We start from the raw sequence: 19596 nt of genomic DNA, 5'->3' as shown, positions 1-19596 counted from the left end.
AAAACCTTCTCTGAACACTTCTTGATTGCCTTTTCAGAATTGTGATGGAGAGAGATGGGATTTCTAATTAATGGACTTTCTAATTAGATATCATTTAGTCTTATCTTTATATTGACTATTTGTGTTTGCTTTAGATTGTAGTGGGTTGTGAAGCCACTTCCTGTGGTGACCTTCATTCTGTGATGCTGGAATACACTAAGGATGCAAGGTTAGTCAAAATGATGTTAAATATTTTCCAAATTTAGACACACAATTTAAATGCTTATCTACTTATAAGGCAGCTGCTTACAGTGAAGGAATCTTGTGTATTAAAAAGGACACTTCGTGTGTATTTTCATACAGATTTCCTTTGTATAAAATTCATACATCTTCAAATTTTCCCTTCAAACCAAGATAAGCAATGACTAAGAAACTTTATATTTTAAAATTAGCAGAACACTAAATCTGTCCTCAGAGTGGAACTGCTTTATTCATGTTGGTCATTTTTTTTTTTTTTTTTTTTTTTTTTTTTTTTTGCTGTATTGGGGATCAAACTCAGGGCCTTGTGCTTGGGAGGCAAGCACTCTACCAGCTGAGCTATCTCCCCAACTCCATGTTGGTCATTTTTAATCAGCCTTAAGAATAATTTTAATAAATGAATAATCTGCATATGCTTCAGCCAGAGTCACATCTCCTAAAGCATATTAGCAGTTTAGAAGACTGATATAGCACATTTTACACTGTGACTAGATCTCATTGTCATGCATGCTATTATTTTATTCTGTTGTTTGTGAATATATCAGTGTGCTTTTGAAGAGTCGGAATATTTCTTATGAGAAATTATTTTCAATTTTTCTTTTGGTGATATCTAATTACAAATATGTTCATGATACAGGAAATTCACATAAAATTATTTAACCCCATCCGAAGTGTTGCCTTCACATTAGATTAGTCATATATTTCTCTTAAGACTTGTCTAATGCAACTCTTCTGGTTCCTGCAGGTCCGATTCCTGGCAGCTCGTTCAGACCCAGTGCCTGCCTTCCTCTTCAAACAGCATTGGCTGTTCCCCCTTCCAGTTCCATGAAGCCACCATCTACAATGCTGTCAACAGCTCCAGCTGGAAGAGAATCACCATCCAGCTGCCTGACCATGTCTCCTCCAGGTGGGTTGCATGTGAAGTTATGCTTAGTGGAACCATCTGGCCATCTCTACAAAGTTCATGATAAAGAGAGGCCTGAGTTTTAGTTGCAGCCCTAGGACCCTCCCTGTTTTCTTGCCCTCTTCTTGCCAATCCATGCCCCTAAATATCAATTGCATGTCCCAAGAAAAAAAAAGATATTAGAGCTTGTTTGTAAATGATTCATAGATCTCAGATTTCCTCAGATTCAGATAGGAATGTCCCCTGGGATGCATGACTGCCAGGTTGCACAGAACTGAGGATAAATACAATGCTGTGCAATCTCTCTAGAGCAGCATGCATTTTACTCAAAGATCTGGAAAGGATGCACCTCCATAGGAAAAAATGGACACCAAAGTATTATGGAATAGAACAGAAAATTCACATAAAAATTTCAGGATGATAAAAGCTTCCAGGAAGGCATTTTGGGATATGCTTCCTGAGTCTGAGGGATACAAGTTCACTCGCCTTTATCTTTGGGGGACTTCAAAAGTTTGGGAAGCCCTTTTCTCAGATCCCCTTTCCCAGAGACAGAGGCTGGGCACAGTCAGGGGAAATACCAGCTTAATGACTCTCTTTTGTTCTCTCTGGATCTCTTCAGTGCAACACAGTTTCGCTGGATTCAGAAGGGGGAGGAAACTGAGAAGCAAAGCTGGGCCATTGACCACGTGTACATTGGAGAGGCTTGCCCCAAACTCTGCAGTGGACACGGATACTGTACCACTGGCGCCATCTGCATCTGTGATGAGAGTTTCCAAGGTATGAACCCAGAGGTCTCCTTGTCTTAACACGTATACAGGAGCCCATTAGGAAATGGATAGGAACTCCAAGCTGAGGGGTTCTCCTTGAACACAGAATTATTTATCTTTGGAATTAATTTTTCAAGAAGTTTTATGTTCTCTTCCTGAAAGTATTTTTTAAATACAGACTGAAATCCACTCAAGATATTCTTTAAGTGTATTCTTATAAGTGAATATGAATCCAGATAAATCCACTCAAGATATTCTGTAGTACCTTGCATTTCCTATCTTTCATATAATTTCCTGCCCCACCCATACCCCTGAAACCTAATTCCACTTCTAAGCCTCTCTCCTTCCTGGCCTAGCTGCCCAACCCTAAATGCTTTGTCAATAACGGTTTTCCAGTATGCACTAGTCTATATCCATTCCTCCTCAGCTTCTTCCAACAGCAGCTGCCACTGTCCTCCCAAGAGGTAGCTGATGACTAACGATGCTGTGCTTCCCAGGTCACTTTGTCACTCAAAACGACCTTCAAGACTCAAAGACATACATACATTTCCACTGCTTCCATTTCTAGAGGCCAAGTATGTATCTGGAACAGAGTGTCTACTCAGTCCCTCACTTCACAGAGGAAAATCTTTGTCAGCCTACTAGGAAGCTGTAACCCTGCTTTCCTTAGATCCAGTATTTCTGATAGATCCAATATTTCTAACAGGTTTCAGCTTCCATCATTACAAAGTTCACTTTACATAATTACAATTATATCCTAATAGCCTAAATACTTGCAATATAGCAAGTTAATTCTCTGAATTAATCCATACAGTGTCATGCTTTCTTGTTTTTTTTAATAGTTTTAGTTGTAGATGGATATAATATCTTTTATTTTTATCTGGTGCTGAGAATCGAACCCAGTGCCTCACATGTGCTAGGCAAGCACTGTACCACTGAGTCACAACCCCAGCCCCATGCTTTATTGTTGACATAATATATACCAATTCATTTTTCAAGAGTCCTTTATTATTGTGACATCACCATAAGTTTCCTATCATTAAGATAATTATTCCCACTCAATAGGTAAAGAAACTGAGTATCAGGGAGGTTCATTGACTAGACAGACATCACACAGATAGTAACAGTTGGAGAGAAGTCAGTATTGGGGTGGTATTTTCCAGTCAACTTTGCTAAGTTCTCATATCTGATCCAAAGAGGATCAGAATTATACAACTATCCCTAGGCATACAAGGTTAGAATTCATATATTTAAATTCTGGAGTAGTATCTATTTTGATTTCTTAGTTGATGCTATTTCCTTGCCTCCAGATGAAATGGATATGATTAATGTAGACTGCTGCACATCTCTGATGTTAGAAATTACTTAGCCATCTCCTTTCTCTCCTGTTATCATTGCTGCTGAGACCAGCTGGGTCCATCTGTGCATTAGCTAAAGAATTTTAACTTTAGGCAAACTAATGAATCAAATGTCTCACAAGAAGTCCCAGATGTCTGGAATTTGCCCTCCCCATAATCCAACAGTACTATGGCCTTTTGATTTTGAACTTTGGTGGACATTTAGAAAAGATGTACTGTTCAAATCAAGGGGAAATATAAATCCATACATATTGCTAACATAGGGCCTTACTTAAATGAAAGTATTTCTGTTCAGTGTTCTGTGAGAGATACTTCCAGTTTATTTGTTATTTGTTTATTTATCCCAGAATTATTATTGAATATCTTAAATGGGCTAAGTATTGCACTAGGTACAAGGAATTAAGATACAGACTCTGCACTAAGGATTCAAGTGTAGAGCTGGAAAGAGATCAAGAATATGACTTATTTCTACAGAATCATGCTGCGAAAAAAGAAATTAGATTGGCCTCTCATGCCAGGGTCAGAGCTCCCTACTGAGACCCATCATTTGTAAACAGGCAAGACCTGACCAGCTGCTGTGGTATTTAAATAACAGATTTACACAAGCATTAACTATGTTGGCATCTACATATTTTAATGAACATTGTCTCAAAGATAATGTATTTTTTTCAACAAGAAAGATTTATTTCTAGGAGTCTATGTCTACTTGGTATTTTGTCATTCTTTTTTTTTTTTTAACAGTAGTGCTGTGGATTGAACCCAGGGTGTTGCACATGCCAGGCAAATGCTCTACCACTGAGTCACAGCTCCAGGCCCTTGCCATTTTTTCAGTAACAACAATGACTGAAACCTAAAACTGAATACTTAGTCTCTGATGAGTCTGCTTGTTCCAGCCAATTCTGATTTCTGTGACTATTCCTTTACCTGTAGGTGATGATTGCTCTGTTTTCAGTCACGATCTTCCTAGTTACATTAAGGATAATTTTGAATCAGCAAGAGTCACTGAGGCAAACTGGGAGACCATTCAAGGAGGCGTGATAGGAAGCGGCTGTGGGCAACTGGCGCCCTATGCCCATGGAGACTCGCTGTATTTTAATGGCTGTCAGATAAGGCAAGCTGCTACCAAACCTCTGGATCTCACTCGAGCAAGGTAACCAAGCCCCTATGTTGTAGTCCAAACACTGTCTGTTAGCTTTGATCATGAACTTCATGGAACAGATATCACTAAGTAGTGGAAACCTAAATACTATCTGAATTTGGTACAAGGGAGCATTGTAAGTTTTAACAACTCAAAATAATTTTTGTTTAAATTTATTGTAGAATTGCCATATATTTCTTCACACACACTGGCTGAGTGGTGGTAACATTGACACATACTGGGAGAAATAGACACATACTGGGAGAAACAGCCAAACATAAAAAATTGGCTTGGGATAATCCTTATAGATAACTTAATATTGACCACAGGCAAGTATGTAAAATATGTATATGAATAAATATGTATATGAATATTTTTAGGACTGCAAACTTATATGTATTTTTAGCTTAAATTCAGTAAATAGGAATGGTGGATAGATGAATAAAATTATTAATACTTCACATGCTCTACAGGAATTAGAGATTAATGTAGAATTGAGCAGACATAAATCCTACAAATGGACTAGGAAAGTAACAAAGAAAAGGAGACCCCAGGAGGTTGAATTTCTTTCTCCACCTGCCCTTCCCAGCCCTTCTGCCTTGCCAGAGCAAACACAGTTTTTCATCTGTGTAATTCAAGTAAAGATTCCAAGACTTTGGAAATGTTACAGAGTACTGGACTGGAATATTCACTGAATGCTGACAAGTTTCCAGGAGCTATGAGAATATTTTAGATTTAGACATTTGGCTAATGAGGTAGATGTTCATTTTGTAAAATATCAGTAATATATTTTCAGGGCCAGAAAAGCAGGTTTGGTAGTCCTTAACATGATGAACAATGAAAACAAAATGGATCCCTGACTGATAACTATGGAGATTTTTTTTTTTTCCCGGTGCTGGGGATTGAACCCAGGGCCGGTGCTTGCAAGGCAAGCAGTCTACCAACTGAGCTATCTCCCCAGCCCTAACTATGGGGATTCTAAAAGTTGTTTCTACCCATTCCCATTTTTTCCTACCACAATGATCTAATTAGTCTAGAGACAACCTAATGTCTTCCTTGACCCTTTATATAGCTGCACCTAAGTATTTGGTTAACAGTTACACACCATGTTGTACAAGTAACTTGATTTTAAATTAATTTATGCAAATGTAAGTTTTAAGAAGTTTCTTTATTTGACCACGTACTCTAAATAGGGCCATTCTGTAAACCACTAGGAATCTTCTGAGGATACATTTCCTCCATTTAAAAGCTGTGACTTCTAAGTGCAAGAATGCCTATGAAAAGCAAACAGATGAGTGGGACAGAGAGCAGATGTCTGCATGTTCTTAGTTTTTCCTCATCTCTGACATCCAGATAACCTTCTCTAAAATAGACATGATGATTTGTCTTTGTCCAGATGCTCTTCTGCTCAGAGCTATTTGTAAAAAAGCATATAGCATAAATATTGCGAGTTTATTCCTTGCCCTCTCTGTGTCCTCAGCTGCCCATTTGGTCTATGTTACAATTTGGAGAATAGAAGGTGTTTCAGGTGAAATACTCTAAAAAGATTTCCAGCATCATAAAAAGAAGATCCATCTTTTTTTTAATGTGTTCTATTCAGTTATATTTGTCAGATTGCATTTTGATTCATTGTACACAAATGGAGCACAACTTTTCATTTCTCTGGTTGTACATGATGTGGAGTCACACCATTTGTGCAGTCAGACATGTACCTATGGTAATGATGTCTGTTTCATTCCACCATCTTTCCAAACCCCCACTCCCTCTCCTCCCCTCTTTCCCCTCTGCACAATCCAAAGTTCAAAGATCCATCTTTGAAAGTTAAAATTATTTTTTTTGTAGAAAAAGAGCCTTCTGAGTTATTTCACACATCTAATGTAAAAGATAATATAAATAAATTGTGTTACTAACACGATTTATTCATATCTATTTTTACTTGAGAGTTGGCTCTTGGCATCATGGAATATTTGTTCCAGGATTACCCACAGATACCAAAATCCATGGATGCTCAAGTTATATAAAATGATGTGGGGGCTGTGGTTGTGGCTAAGTGGTAGAGTGCTTACCTGGCAAATGTGAGGTGCTGGGTTCAAGTCTCACCACCACATATAAATAAATAAATTAAATAAAGTTGTTTTCAACAACTAAAAAAAATTTTAATGATGTAGTATTTGAACATAATCTACTTTAATTCTCCTATATATTTTACATCATTTCTAGATCATTTATGATACCTAATACAATATAAATGCTATGTAAACAGCAGTTGTACTGTCTCACTTTGGGAATAATAAGGCACATTCAGAATAGATGCATTTTTCCCCTGAATATTTTCTGTTTGTAATTGGAGCCAAATCCACAGAGACAGAGAACTGACTTTGTGAATTTTAAGAGTAACAAAGATTAAGAAAGTATCTCTCCTTTGCTGTATCGTGACTTTTGTTTTAATATGATTTCCTCTGTACTTTTCAGCAAAATTATGTTTGTTCTGCAAATTGGAAGCACATCCCAGACAGACAGCTGCAACAGTGACCTAAGTGGCCCCCATGCTGTGGACAAGGCAGTGCTACTGCAGTACAGCGTCAACAATGGCATCACCTGGCATGTCATCGCTCAGCACCAGCCGAAGGACTTCACACAAGCTCAGAGGGTGTCTTACAACGTCCCTCTGTAAGCAGCCTGATTAGAAATGCACATCTCTCTCCTGATCCCTGAGAATCAGAGTGTAAGGGGGAAGTTGGGGGAAGTTACTGGACCAATGCCATAAAACTAGGCAGGACAGAATCAAGACTAAAGCAGATCTCCAAAGGTTGTGTTACTATTTTCAGTTAGGATAAGAGACAAGAAAGAAGGGTCAGAGGGGCGCTTTTTGCATATTTCCCTTTCTTTAAACAGTATTTCTCATCCTTTAGGAAACAGCATTTTTATTTTCCGCTTGATATACTAATTTGAAAATTTACTGAACTCAGACAGTCATGTCAGTTTTGCTTAGCATTGTTCACCCAGCTTCCAGCACAGTGCCTATCACAGAAAGTGTTTCATGCTTGTTGATTGAATGCCTTCTATTCCTGGAGCAAGGGAAAGGAGGGAGAGAGAGAGAGAAGCACACCTCCTTGAGTGTACTGCTTAGAAGAGTACAAAGACCAGGTTGGGGATATAGCACAGTTGGTAGAGTTGCTTGCCTTGCATGCACAAGACCCTGGGTTCAATCCCCAGCACCACCACCACCACCACCCCAAAAAAAAAAAAAAAAAGAGTACTATGACCTAAGCAAATTCCATGCCCAAAGTTGTGTTGATTTAGCTTATTACAGTATCGGAAGTCTGCAAGTCACACACCAGAAAGTTCTGTTAGCAGGTTTTAACCTCTTTGTCCTTCCGTCTGTGACCCAGGGAGGCACGGATGAAAGGAGTCTTACTGCGCTGGTGGCAACCACGCCATAATGGAACAGGTCATGATCAGTGGGCTTTGGACCATGTGGAGGTCGTCCTGTGAGTATCTGATACATGGCATCCTGTGTCCATTTCAAAAAGGTTTGAAATTGCTTTGATCTGGCATGCTCCCTTGATTCAGTAAGAACTGTTCCTGATGAGAAGGTCCCCACAGGACCACTTTGGCTTACACTCGACAGCAATTGCAAGCTATAGCTCAAGTCAACAGTGACTATAAATCAATGTACCTTAGAAAAAAATTCAGTAAGTAAAACATTTATTTAAGGATTGACATCATTGGTTAAATTGGATAAAACAAGTCTCCAGGTAAATGGGAAACAATGTCTTATGCCAGATCTGGGTTGCCTTATAAAATAGAATGATAAAAGAGAAGGACCTGTACTGGTCCATATACAGAATGTCAGTGGCTAATGTGCCCAGTTACAGCCTCCTGTCTTAGCCACAGATACCAAGGCATTCTCCAATTTATGGCGTTTGCATCTAGAATACCCAATCGGTGATTTCAGATTCCCCCCAACCAGTACCAGCACCAAACGGGCTAAGGGTATCCCTGCTGGTTTCTCTTATGGAATAGGGATGTCACCACTTTCCCCTGGCCGCGCTGACTGTTCCCTCGCAGAGAGATGACTTGCTTTTTCTCTAACAATCTAGTTCCTGTAGAACTGGAATGCTTATGTCTCGACGGGTTCGAACTGATGGCACCAAGTGGTTGGCAAGGAGAGGCGAATCTTCTCGGTAGATAGGTTCAAATGTTCATTCTGTTTACCAAATCCAAAGTGAAATCAGTCTTGTGGCTGATTTCAGTCATTCTGAAAGCAAATTTAAATGATTGGTTGGTAGGAAAACTACCAGATTTGTTTTCTTTCGATCATAGCCATGAGCTGAACTCTTCAGTCTTGAGCTAGCCCTGTCCTAGTTTTCACTGAGGCACCTGCTTGCATGGCATCCATATCAACCCCAACTCCAAGAGCAACCCGGTCCCTACACAAGCCCCCACTGTGCGCTCTGCTGCTTTTGGACAACTTGCTGGGCTCTGCCTCCACAAGACAAAGTTGATGTTTAAAGGAACAGTCCAGACTCTTTTGAATCTGAACATGAGGCTGATGTTTTACTTAGCTCTTGATTTCCACAGACTACATTATTCCAGGAGAATAGAATAACTTGGGCTTAACATGAATATATGTATGGTGAGCCCCTAGAGAGATGTCCTCTTAGATCAAAATTCAACCCTAAAGTCATTTTACCCTGGCTTCTTTCCTTTCACAGCAGTGATTCTCAGTCTGACTGAGTATCAGAATCATTTGGGAAGTTTCTGAAAGCATCAAGGAATGTCTTAATGTCCAGGCCCATCCCCATGGATGGTTTAAATTGATCTATAGTGGGAACCTAGCATCAATCAGTTTTAAAAACACCTCAGGTGGTTCCAATAAATTGATTCAGACTCAAATTAGAGTCAATAACCACTCTTATCTCTCAGATTTCATGCCAAGACAGTTTGCATTAATGGGGCTTCCTGTGCCTGACAAAGCATTACCAACTCCTATGGAAACTTCAAAACTTGTCAGTCTTCAAAAGAAAGCAAGATGCTAATTCTACCCCTGATAGACATAAAAATCCTCAGCATATCATACATTTGAGTAGATATTTCTTCTCCCACCCAGACAAGCTATTAGAGTTACCTATTTTGGATTTCAGAGGCATATCATCACCTCCCTTGGACTAAAATTGAAGAACAGGTGGGGTCAGAAGACTTTCCTGTCATGAAGTAACATAACCTCTTCACCTCCTAGAACCAGAGCTCTGTTCTCTGCTCCCTGTTGACCTGCTGCCTGAGAGGCTCTCAGAACCCCAGTAGGAAACCTCACCACACAACCCCAAGAGAACCTTCCAGAATACCTGGTTGCTATTAATTTGTATAAGCAACTACTGGCATCACAGTGCTATTACAAGAATGAAGTTCAGAAACTCTGAGTTTCTGGTATTATTCTGAGGCTGCAATATGTATTGTATGACTTCATTTTATTACTTTGAAGAATTTATCACATGCCTGCACCTGTCATTATCTCAATCTCTCAGGGCCCTAACATGTTCCAAATGAGAAAAGGGCATCACCACACATGCTTGGTATTACATGGTTGTTTTATTCCAAGTCTTCTTTCAGTGAGTCACCCAGCAATTATAACTTCACAGATATTACCAAACACTTTTGTATACATACATTATACCTAAAATTTTAAAAACAAATGCTGCCTCTCCAATGACATTTCAAACATTTGTTAAAATTATAGAAGTAACCTTTTTTCTTCTTTTCTCCACAAAACTGAGTTCAAAACTGAATTGTTTTTAAAAAATATAATCTTAAAGTTTATTTTCAGACCTGTTTTTGATGTTTTGCTCTGCTCTTAGGATTTGACATTTCTGTGCTACTACAGTCACAAAAACTTTTAAAGGCTTTCATTAACATGCACTTGGTAGCTGTTCAGCATGATGCATTTATTCAATGAACATAAAATCGATAGTTTCAGAGGAGATCAGGAAAATAACAAATGATAATGTCCCAGAGTATCTTTCAATCAGATGAGGCACAAAGAAGTTAACCAAAGCTTCTGTCATGATTCACGAATATTGCTAATTATAACTTTCCTACAAAATATGCATATTTTAAAGTAGAAAAGTAGAATACTCCCATAAAGTCATATTAATTGAGAATATTGTAACTTAGTTACACTTCTATAGCAGAACATTTAGTTATATGAACTAGTAATGTTTACTACTCAGATACAGAGGTTGGGGAGAAACCTGAGGCACCCATCTTCAGAGACACAAGCCATACCTAACTGAATGCTGCAAACAAGGCTACTCATATGTTTTTGCAACTAATGATTGGGGGCATACATTTCAATTATGAATTTTTAAGAATGTATTTTCTAAGTGAAGATTGGCCTTACTCTATCTTAATTATCATAGTTTCGCTCGCTTTTGTGCATGTGCACCAAGGACACATGCTAAAAACCCCTAGAAAGAAAAACTGTGGTCACGCATGGTATCTTACCTTGAGTTTAATGTCCATACTGCCCATATTAATCAAAAGGACATACAAGTTTGATGAGAACAAATTCAGTACTTTTGAAACTATTTCAAGATTTTGGAGTGCACCCTAAATGAACAAGATACATGACTTTTTAATTCAGCAGTTTAATTCTAAAAACCTACATGTGGAAAGATTTGAGTTCCATAAATATGGATACACAAAACGACCAGCCCTGTACCATAAAGATAAAAACCTCCCTTTCAGCATTTAACAAAGTCCCTTATGCTTGTTTGAGAGTGTAATCTTCCCACTCTCATGATGTTTTCCAATAAAACCTACATATGAAAAGTGCTTCTTGATGATTAGCCCCTGCTAATCTGCATGTAACAGATAAACTGAATTGACAGATGATTTTTTCCAGCCTCACTAGCTTACAAAAAGTCCTCATTCCCTAAAGTCGAAATGATGTAGCATAACATGATCATTGACAATCCAGTGTCAGAAACCTAATTTCTCTGAATTCATTTGCTAGTGTAGAACATTTGTTTTTCAATAAATGTTTGTTAATACATTTGGGCAGATCCCTCACAAGATCCATGCTGGTGGGGGTTCTTCTTAGGACAGAAGAGAATTCCTTGTCTTAACCTTTTTTGTTGGGCATTCATCCTTCTCTCCTAAGAATCTCCCTCACCCAACTATGCATTTCATTCACACATCACATTTCCTGTGTACATGTCTAAGTCACACCCTGTCATGTGTATAATGAAGTGGGCCGATTTTTGCATGTGTACCTTGAAAGCGATTCACTGAGTAAAAAATTAGCATTTGTGAAATGATTTAATAAAATGAATTATTACTGCATTTACTGAGAATTGAAAACCAACATGTTGCTAACTGTGGCCTTAAACACATTTATCAGATTTTAATATGAGTTTCATCATGACCATCCCCTCATGCTATTCATCATCAAGATACTGTCACATTTTTTGGCACAAATGATTTATGGAGATGAGCATATTACATTTGTTGCAAAGCATATTTATCCTTTATTAAATTTTATTGCATTATCTGATATAGAGTACTTCTGCATTTTTAAAGTCCATTCCTTAATATATTCAGGAATTAGTACTTCCTAAAATATAAATAATTGAAAATCATATAAAATTAATAGTGGTTATTAAACTAGTAATTTAATATTTATACTTTATATGCAACATTTATGCCAAATGTAGTACTATGGCTACATGTACCTTGACATATGGTTATGAGCAAATATTGCATGTTGCATTACATTAAAAAGTTAAGTATATGTATATATTGGGTATAGGAGAATAAGAAATAACTTGTTTAATTTTTATTTTCAAAAGAGATGAAAAATCCTATATTGCGTCTAAACCTGGTCAGACTTTTATGACTAATCACAGTGCTGCATGCATTGAAAGCCATTTTTTAACTTGTGTTATATTTCATTATTTGCTGTCATTGGTTTTCCACTAGAGTAAGGTAAGTCCTCCTCACTAAATCTGGGGAACTGTTTACTCTTAGTTTCATCAATGTTACCAAAGTTAACTGAGAAGTTTTGTAGAAGATCTTTGCAACTGAAAATAAAATCTATGAAAACAGTTATAAATGATATTGGGATACACTGGAACATTTGAAATCTGTATCTGTGCAAACTCAAGAGAAAGACACATTGAGAGAAGTCTCTAACGTATACAACATCGGGCACAACAACAGAGGCCAGGGTGCTCACTAGCATTCCCTCATTAGTCAGCAGATCTGTCTTAGGTTCTCCTCTGTGCCTGGCACTGTATTAAATGCCCTTGTAATGTTCACAGTTTATAAGTTTGTTATGAGGAAAAGTGACAATAAAAGTGTATGCAGAAGATCTAGGAGTCCTGATTAAATTTAATGTCTTTCAAAAAGACCTGTTAGGCTAAAGACACGTGAAGTTGCCTTGACTTGTCAAGTCTATTCTAAGTTAATAAATGAGTTAGCAAAGGGGAGTAGATTTATTCTAGATCATAATACTTAATGAATTCTAGATCCTGTCCTTAGGTAAGACTGGCCATCTTTAATTATATACTTACACTTGTCCACTAGTTAACATACTTTAAAACTTAAGAAAGAAAGTAAAATGGTTATCATTCATTGAACATCTATACATGAGGCTGGAAATTTTCATTTAATCCTTACAACTCCCAGAGGTACACATTATCAGATATTATTCTCATCTCCATTTAGCTGAGAAGAGAAATAGGAAGTCTTTAGTATGTCTGCGGCATTTGTGCCTATGCTTAGTTATATGTAGCCTTCCCCAAAATGTGTTATCTTGAAGGTCAAACGAATTTGCTGTCTACCAGGGAGTATCAGGAATTAGTTTGAATGATGGCTTCCATCTTACACTCACCAATAGTCCTCTGAAAGATATGTCTAATAGTCCATTGGATTCTTATTTCTGCATTCATCTAAATCGTCATTCATTGAACCATGTTTTGATAAAAAGTGAATTAATTACAGATCAGAAAACAAATGCCCAAATTTCTAGAGTTCAAATTCTTCCATTTCTCTACCTATCCCATTTCCTTTAGAATTTATTTAAAAAATCAGTTGAGGCTGGGGTTGTAACTCAGTGGCACTTGCCTAACACGCACAAGGCCCAGTACCTCACGTGCATAAAAAAGAAAATAATCAGTTGAATTGTTTTCATAATAATAAATGAACTAAGATTGTGGCTCCAGAGTAGAGTATGGTCCAAAAGAGCAGAGAGTCACTAATTCACCCATATTTCCCATTCAGAATCAGAGACACATTTTATAATTCCATATACCATCTAAGCCCCTAAACTCCCTCCCCAATAATGGAAATCTGAATCAACATTTCCAGGAAGCCTTGATGTTTGTTTTCCCTTCTTTCAATGATTTACTCATAAAGGGAGAATTTTTAAATGCTCCTAGTTCCATCCATCACCAAAGCAAATCGACTTGTCAAGTGGCATTACATGCTTTTGTCATGAGTACTACTGACTTTCATTGAACTTATGGTAAAAATTACTTTCCCCTGTAATTGAAATAAAGAAAAAAATCTTTAAAAAAATCCATTGAACCTATTATTATTGATGAAGTTATCTATAGCTATATATCTATATGTGTCAAAAGCAAAAATAGACTCACAGATAAAATTCACACACAAACACAAATGAGTAAATATGAGATCTTTAACCTTATTAAAAGTTCCCTAATATTCAGTCTCGCAAGTTAGAAATTTTAGAAGATACAATAACTGCTTAATAACCATGCCAGTTTATTAAATGGTCCTAGAGACAGACAGCATTTTGCTATAGCTCCTCATGGTGCTTGATTTTAAAAGGTTTATGAACTGGAAAAAAATTCACCTGATTAGGTTCCAACTTAACTGGCTCAAGAGAGATTTATGTTTCACATTACCAAGTAACCAGTCAGTTTAAAGTATGTTTTAAAAGTCATTTTTATATGACTATTTAAACACGAGGCCTCTAAAGCAAGCACATTATTGTATGCACTTCAACAATCTCAGGAATCCAAAGATACAATCCTCATACCTAAACTTATCCAAAATTAAGGATGTTCAGTGAATCAAAGTGTCTCCTGAATTTGTTATAAACTTCTACCCTGGGCTGATTTGCAGGGTTTTAAAGATCTACAACCTACTAATATTTATCTTCTGATACATAAAGATGGAAACTTTAAATCAGTTCCATAACAAGCAAATAATTTTACAGAGAAGTTGCTTTAAAGCCATTAAATATATACACCAACTTTTGTTTAAATTAAATGTTCCTTTGTTTCCATATATTGAGGTAACTTTCATGTCAATAATTAAATATCTTAAGTGTTCTACCTTTATCATTTTTAATGTAAAATATTTAATTTTCTTTGAGTACTTTATATCTTTAAATATGTTTTCAACAAAATAATTTCATTGCTTTAACTTTGCAATTATTCCTTATAGTTAAAGAGTAATGATTTACAACAGGAATCCAATCAGTAAGTCACCAAAAGTTCAATAAACATGCCTTGACCACCCAAGGGTCAGGCAGGAGGCTCAGTGCTGTGGTGTGGGGGTGGGGGGATCTGGGGGACAGGCAGATGTTTAGACATGGGGACCAAGATATGAACATAAACTCCATTCGAAGTAGGAAATGAGCACTATGAGTGTTCAAAGTAGAAAAAATAATCACTTCTGGAGGGGAGGGATGAGCAATAAAGAAATGTGATACTTGAACAAGCAGAAATTGAAGATGTGAGCCTATAATTCCAGTAGCTCGGGAGACTGAGGCAGGAGGATTGCAAGTTTAAAGCCAACCTCAGCAACATAACAAGGCCCTAAGTAACTTAGTGAGACCCTGTCTGAAAATAAAAAATAAATAAATAAGGGCTGGGGATGTGCCTCGGAGTTATTTAAGTACCTCTGGGTTTAATCCCTGGGGATGGAGGGAAGGAGAGAAGGAAGGAAAGGAAGGAAAGGAAGGGAAGGAAGGAAGGAAGGAAGGAAGGAAGGAAGGAAGGAAGGAAGGAAGGAAGGAAGGAAGGAAGGAAGGAAGGAAAGAAAGGTAAAGGAAAAGGAGAGGGAAGGAAGGAAGGAAGGAAGGAATCAGAATAGGGTTAAACATGAAGGGAACATGAAACATGTGGTTAAGTGGCTTATATATCACTCCATCCACAAGAGAATTATAAACGGTTTTTGAGCAAGCTGAAACCAGCTTTGAGGGGAAAGTTTACCTGAAATTGGTGTGTAAAATCCTTTGTGTAGGAAAATAGACACGAATTATGTTATTCAGTTGTCCTTTTATAGCACTTCATGGTTTCTTTGTCAATGGAGTTTTGTTCACACAGGGAGAGAACTGAGATAGTTTAGGGGAGCACTGTAAGAACTTGGGGAAAGGAATACAAGGTGACCTAGGATGCTGGCAGGAATATAGCAAAAGCCAGTCCCAAGGTTTTGTGAAGGAAGAAATAACAGGATAATTTCTCCTGACGTGGATGAATTCAGTGCATCAGATCCTTGTTCTTTTTTGGGAACTCAGCTTTACACAGGCAGCAGTTTTTACTTGTAGTGGCAAATAAATAATGGACACATTTGTTGCATCTTCCAACAAGACACTGAAACTGATCCACTCAGGTGACATGGAATATTATGGGTGGTAAGGCTACCTGAAGACAAAATCTAAAGTTCTTTTTTTTTTCCTTTTTCTTTAAAATGTCTGCAGAATATCTTATTTATTTCCATTTTATTGTTTCTAGCATTTTTATAATAAATCCAGGGTGGAAAGTTATTAGCACTTTATGTTATAAAATGTATCAATTTCATGTCTGTCTTTTAATCAGGGTTTTGGCACAGATGTTATTGTTTTTAATTATTCATGAAATTGATTTTATGTGTTTTCCTTTGAGACATTTTGTTAGAAATTTTCAAATGATCAAATTTAACTATAAAATTATCTTATTTTAAACTTTCCTATTTTTTACAAGTGCTAGTATAATATCCCTAAGTATAATGCTGAGTAAAAAAGACTAGGTAAAATAGCATCATTTTATACCATACTAGTATATTAATGATTGACATTCCAGAAGATTACACTTCTCAGTGCAAAATTATCCTTTTCCTTTACTTCCCCTCACTCAAATTCAGGTAATGTCGATCTTTATGGTGAGATCACCTCATATGACATTAGCCCACTCTGCATGTGTTTTAAGTCTCCTTATATTAAGGAGGAAAGGCTTTGGGACCATGTAGTCAAGAGACTCAGTGAATGTGGAAAATATTGATAGGCTCACACTCATAAAACACATATTGATGCCACATATAAATGTGTTGTCATTGAGGTCAGTGTGTGAGAGTATGATTCTTTTCAGTGATGTTGTAGATCATGATCCTTTTAAAAATGTATTTGCCATGCCAAAACCCTAGCAGCATCACTACCAGTATTGTGCAATTTCATGCAGGCTTCTGATATCCATTTTCAGTATTTTTACCAGCTTCACACGTAGTACATCTATATCAATGTGTGTATGTACATATGTAGGGAGAATATGTAAACATACGTACAATTGATTATACATTCAATTTCATCTGCTTTGTAATTTATGACCTCTTCTTAGCATAGTATCTCTTTCATAAAGTCATATTTATAGAATACCAGCACAGTTGCTTACTGTTTGAGGAAGGCAGTGGATTGCAACATTTTAACAGAAACTTGCTTCCTCATTTTGCACCAGGGGACTGCATAAACTAGGAAGGTCAAGTCAATTCAGCCAACAAGTTTGCTTTTCTTTGTTTTGCTTTTTAAGCTTTAAGTGAAAATCTTACTGGAGTGACCAAACTATTTTTCCTGCTTGTTAAAGATGTATGTAAATAAGGTAATGGGCACAGCATGTATTTCCTCCGAAGTTCATTGAGTAGATGTTTTCAGGAAGAGCTCAAGAATAAAATTAAAAATCTGAAGGTCTGCATTTGCTATAAATCAAGAAAAGAAAAGGGATTTCTTTAGGGCCAAAGGCAGTGGCTGTGGGTATCAGTCTTTAGTAGCTCTGTCCCTGGGTGGTAATGTCAGCATGACCTATGAATCCTGAAAGCTTTCAAATATCAGGTAATTTAGGACCTAGAATAGATTGACATTCAGTGATGGAACTTACATGCTCTTCCTCCTTTCCCTCCCTGCCTGTATCCATTTTCGTTTCAACAGCACTCGCAAACAAAATTACATGATGAATTTTTCACGGCAACATGGGCTCAGGCACTTCTACAACAGAAGACGAAGGTCACTTAGGCGACACCCATGAAGAATCAAATAGTTTATTTTTCCTTCCAACATGTGATGTGTTGCTCTCCATTCCTTTAAACCTCTCACCACATCTGATATCAGGAAATACCTGTGAAGGACTTGGTGGTTAACAGAAAGCCCTTCTCACGACCGAGTGTATACCACTTTCCCACACTGTGAACTAATGACAAGTGACTTATTTGCTCATAAGTAAATGTCTCCATGTTGATGTGTCCGTGAAAATTGTGATCTGTTGTAATATCAGTTACAGTGGCAGTATTGAAAATAAGAAATAGTTTAACAGAAAAAAAAATTTAAGCACAAAAATTTAAGAGATTTTTATGTTTAAAATGGCATTTAGCACAGTATTAACATTCTTGGTCACAAAGCTATTTAAGTGGACTGTATTTCAGCTTTGTATCATGTTTTATATGATTAAATTATCATTGTTTGTCCTTTATGTATTCTCTTCTACAGTATAACACATTGAAACTGTATTTACGTGTTATGTTGCAATATTTTGCTGCTGAATTTTGATCTACTTATATTCTGCAAAAAGTTAATGGAAATACCTATTCAAGATAATAGTTGTAAAGATATTGTACTCCTTTAATATACTCCTTAAAACGTATGTTGATTTAGCATTGTTTTGTGGATGAGAAAAATGCTTGACCTTGAAATATTTTCTACTTAAAAATCGTGTATGAAGACCCTATCTTCCACAAAGGAATTCCCATTTCCTTGTCTACAGATTTCTTTTTAAAAAGTGTTCTGTGGCTGATTTACTAACAGTAACTGCCATTTTGTGTTTCTGTGGTAACAAAGTGATTTGTAAAAAGGTGGATGTTTTTCATTGTGTTCTCTTCGTGGGTTGTTTTTCCTGCGGGTCATATTCACACCTTCTTTGGATGAAGTGGAACCAACACCAGCAACATTATAATGGCCCCTGTATCCCCGACCTCTCTATTAGCATAACTGAAGGCTGTACTCCAGGGTGAGCCACGGTAAAAGCCCATGCTTAAATAAAAATTATGTCCAAAAGCCATTTGAAGTTCATTTGTCTTCATTCAGTTTTAATTAAATTTCACGTAGAATTTGTAAGCCTGGTCAGATTTGGTGCAGAAGTCAGGTATACATACAGTGTTTTCATTTCATTATGGGTCATAGCAATTACACTTTTAATTTAACCTTTTTTTTTTCTCTCTTATTCAGCTTTTTCTACTAACCATTGTGTAATTACACTAAGAAAAGCCAATAAAGAATTCTGAAAATGACTTAGATCCCAAGAATTTTCTTAGTGGTTAACACAATGCCTGTCTTACAAGAAACACTCATGCATTCATTCAACAAATATTTATTGGGTGCTCATGATGTGCTGGTTCTATGCTAAATGTCAAAGATAAAAACAGTGATTTAAACATTTTCCTTGGTGTAGAGTTCTCTATACCAAGAATACAAATAACCTAATCAACAAATGGGCTAAGGAAATGAACAGACACTTCACAGAAGAAGATCTACAAGCAATCAATAGATGTATGAAAAAATGTTCAACATCTCTAGTAATAAGAGAAATGCAAATCAAAACTACCCTAAGATTCCATCTCACCCCAATTAGAATGGCAATTATCAAGAATACTAGCAACAATAGGTGTTGGCGAGGATGTGGAGAAAAGGTACACTCATACATTGCTGGTGGGGCTGCAAATTAGTGCAGCCACTCTGGAAAGCAGTGTGGAGATTCCTTAGAAAACTTGTAATGGAACCACCATTTGACCCAGCTATTCCACTCCTAGGCCTATACCCAAAGGACTTAAAATCAGCATACTACAGTGATGCAGCCACATCAATGTTCATAGCTGCTCAATTCACAATAGCCAGATTGTGGAACCAACCCAGATGCCCTTCAA

General features: G+C 37.0%; 1 protein-coding gene across 3 annotated transcripts in view; it reads left to right on the top strand.

Moving 5' to 3' along the window:
* The window catches only part of Reln (reelin), a 461189-nt gene extending 442326 nt beyond the window's left edge, over positions 1-18863 (top strand). The window contains exons 58-65 of one of the 3 annotated variants that reach the window (XM_047560477.1): positions 135-208; positions 983-1144; positions 1761-1918; positions 4197-4416; positions 6877-7074; positions 7797-7895; positions 12385-12390; positions 17612-18862. In XM_047560477.1, coding sequence (XP_047416433.1) covers positions 135-208; positions 983-1144; positions 1761-1918; positions 4197-4416; positions 6877-7074; positions 7797-7895; positions 12385-12390; positions 17612-17708 — 1014 coding nt within the window. In that variant the 3' untranslated portion in view covers positions 17709-18862. Of the gene's footprint in view, positions 1-134; positions 209-982; positions 1145-1760; positions 1919-4196; positions 4417-6876; positions 7075-7796; positions 7896-8507; positions 8592-12254; positions 12391-17611 lie in introns of those variants that run through there. The other 2 variants (XM_047560476.1, XM_047560479.1) reach the window with 2 other exon arrangements.
* Positions 18864-19596: the final 733 nt, after the last annotated feature.

The sequence above is a fragment of the Sciurus carolinensis genome, chromosome 8, assembly GCF_902686445.1.
Source record: "Sciurus carolinensis chromosome 8, mSciCar1.2, whole genome shotgun sequence".
NCBI classification, from domain to species: Eukaryota; Metazoa; Chordata; class Mammalia; order Rodentia; family Sciuridae; genus Sciurus; species Sciurus carolinensis.
This window is presented reverse-complemented; position numbering and strand designations above follow the sequence as displayed.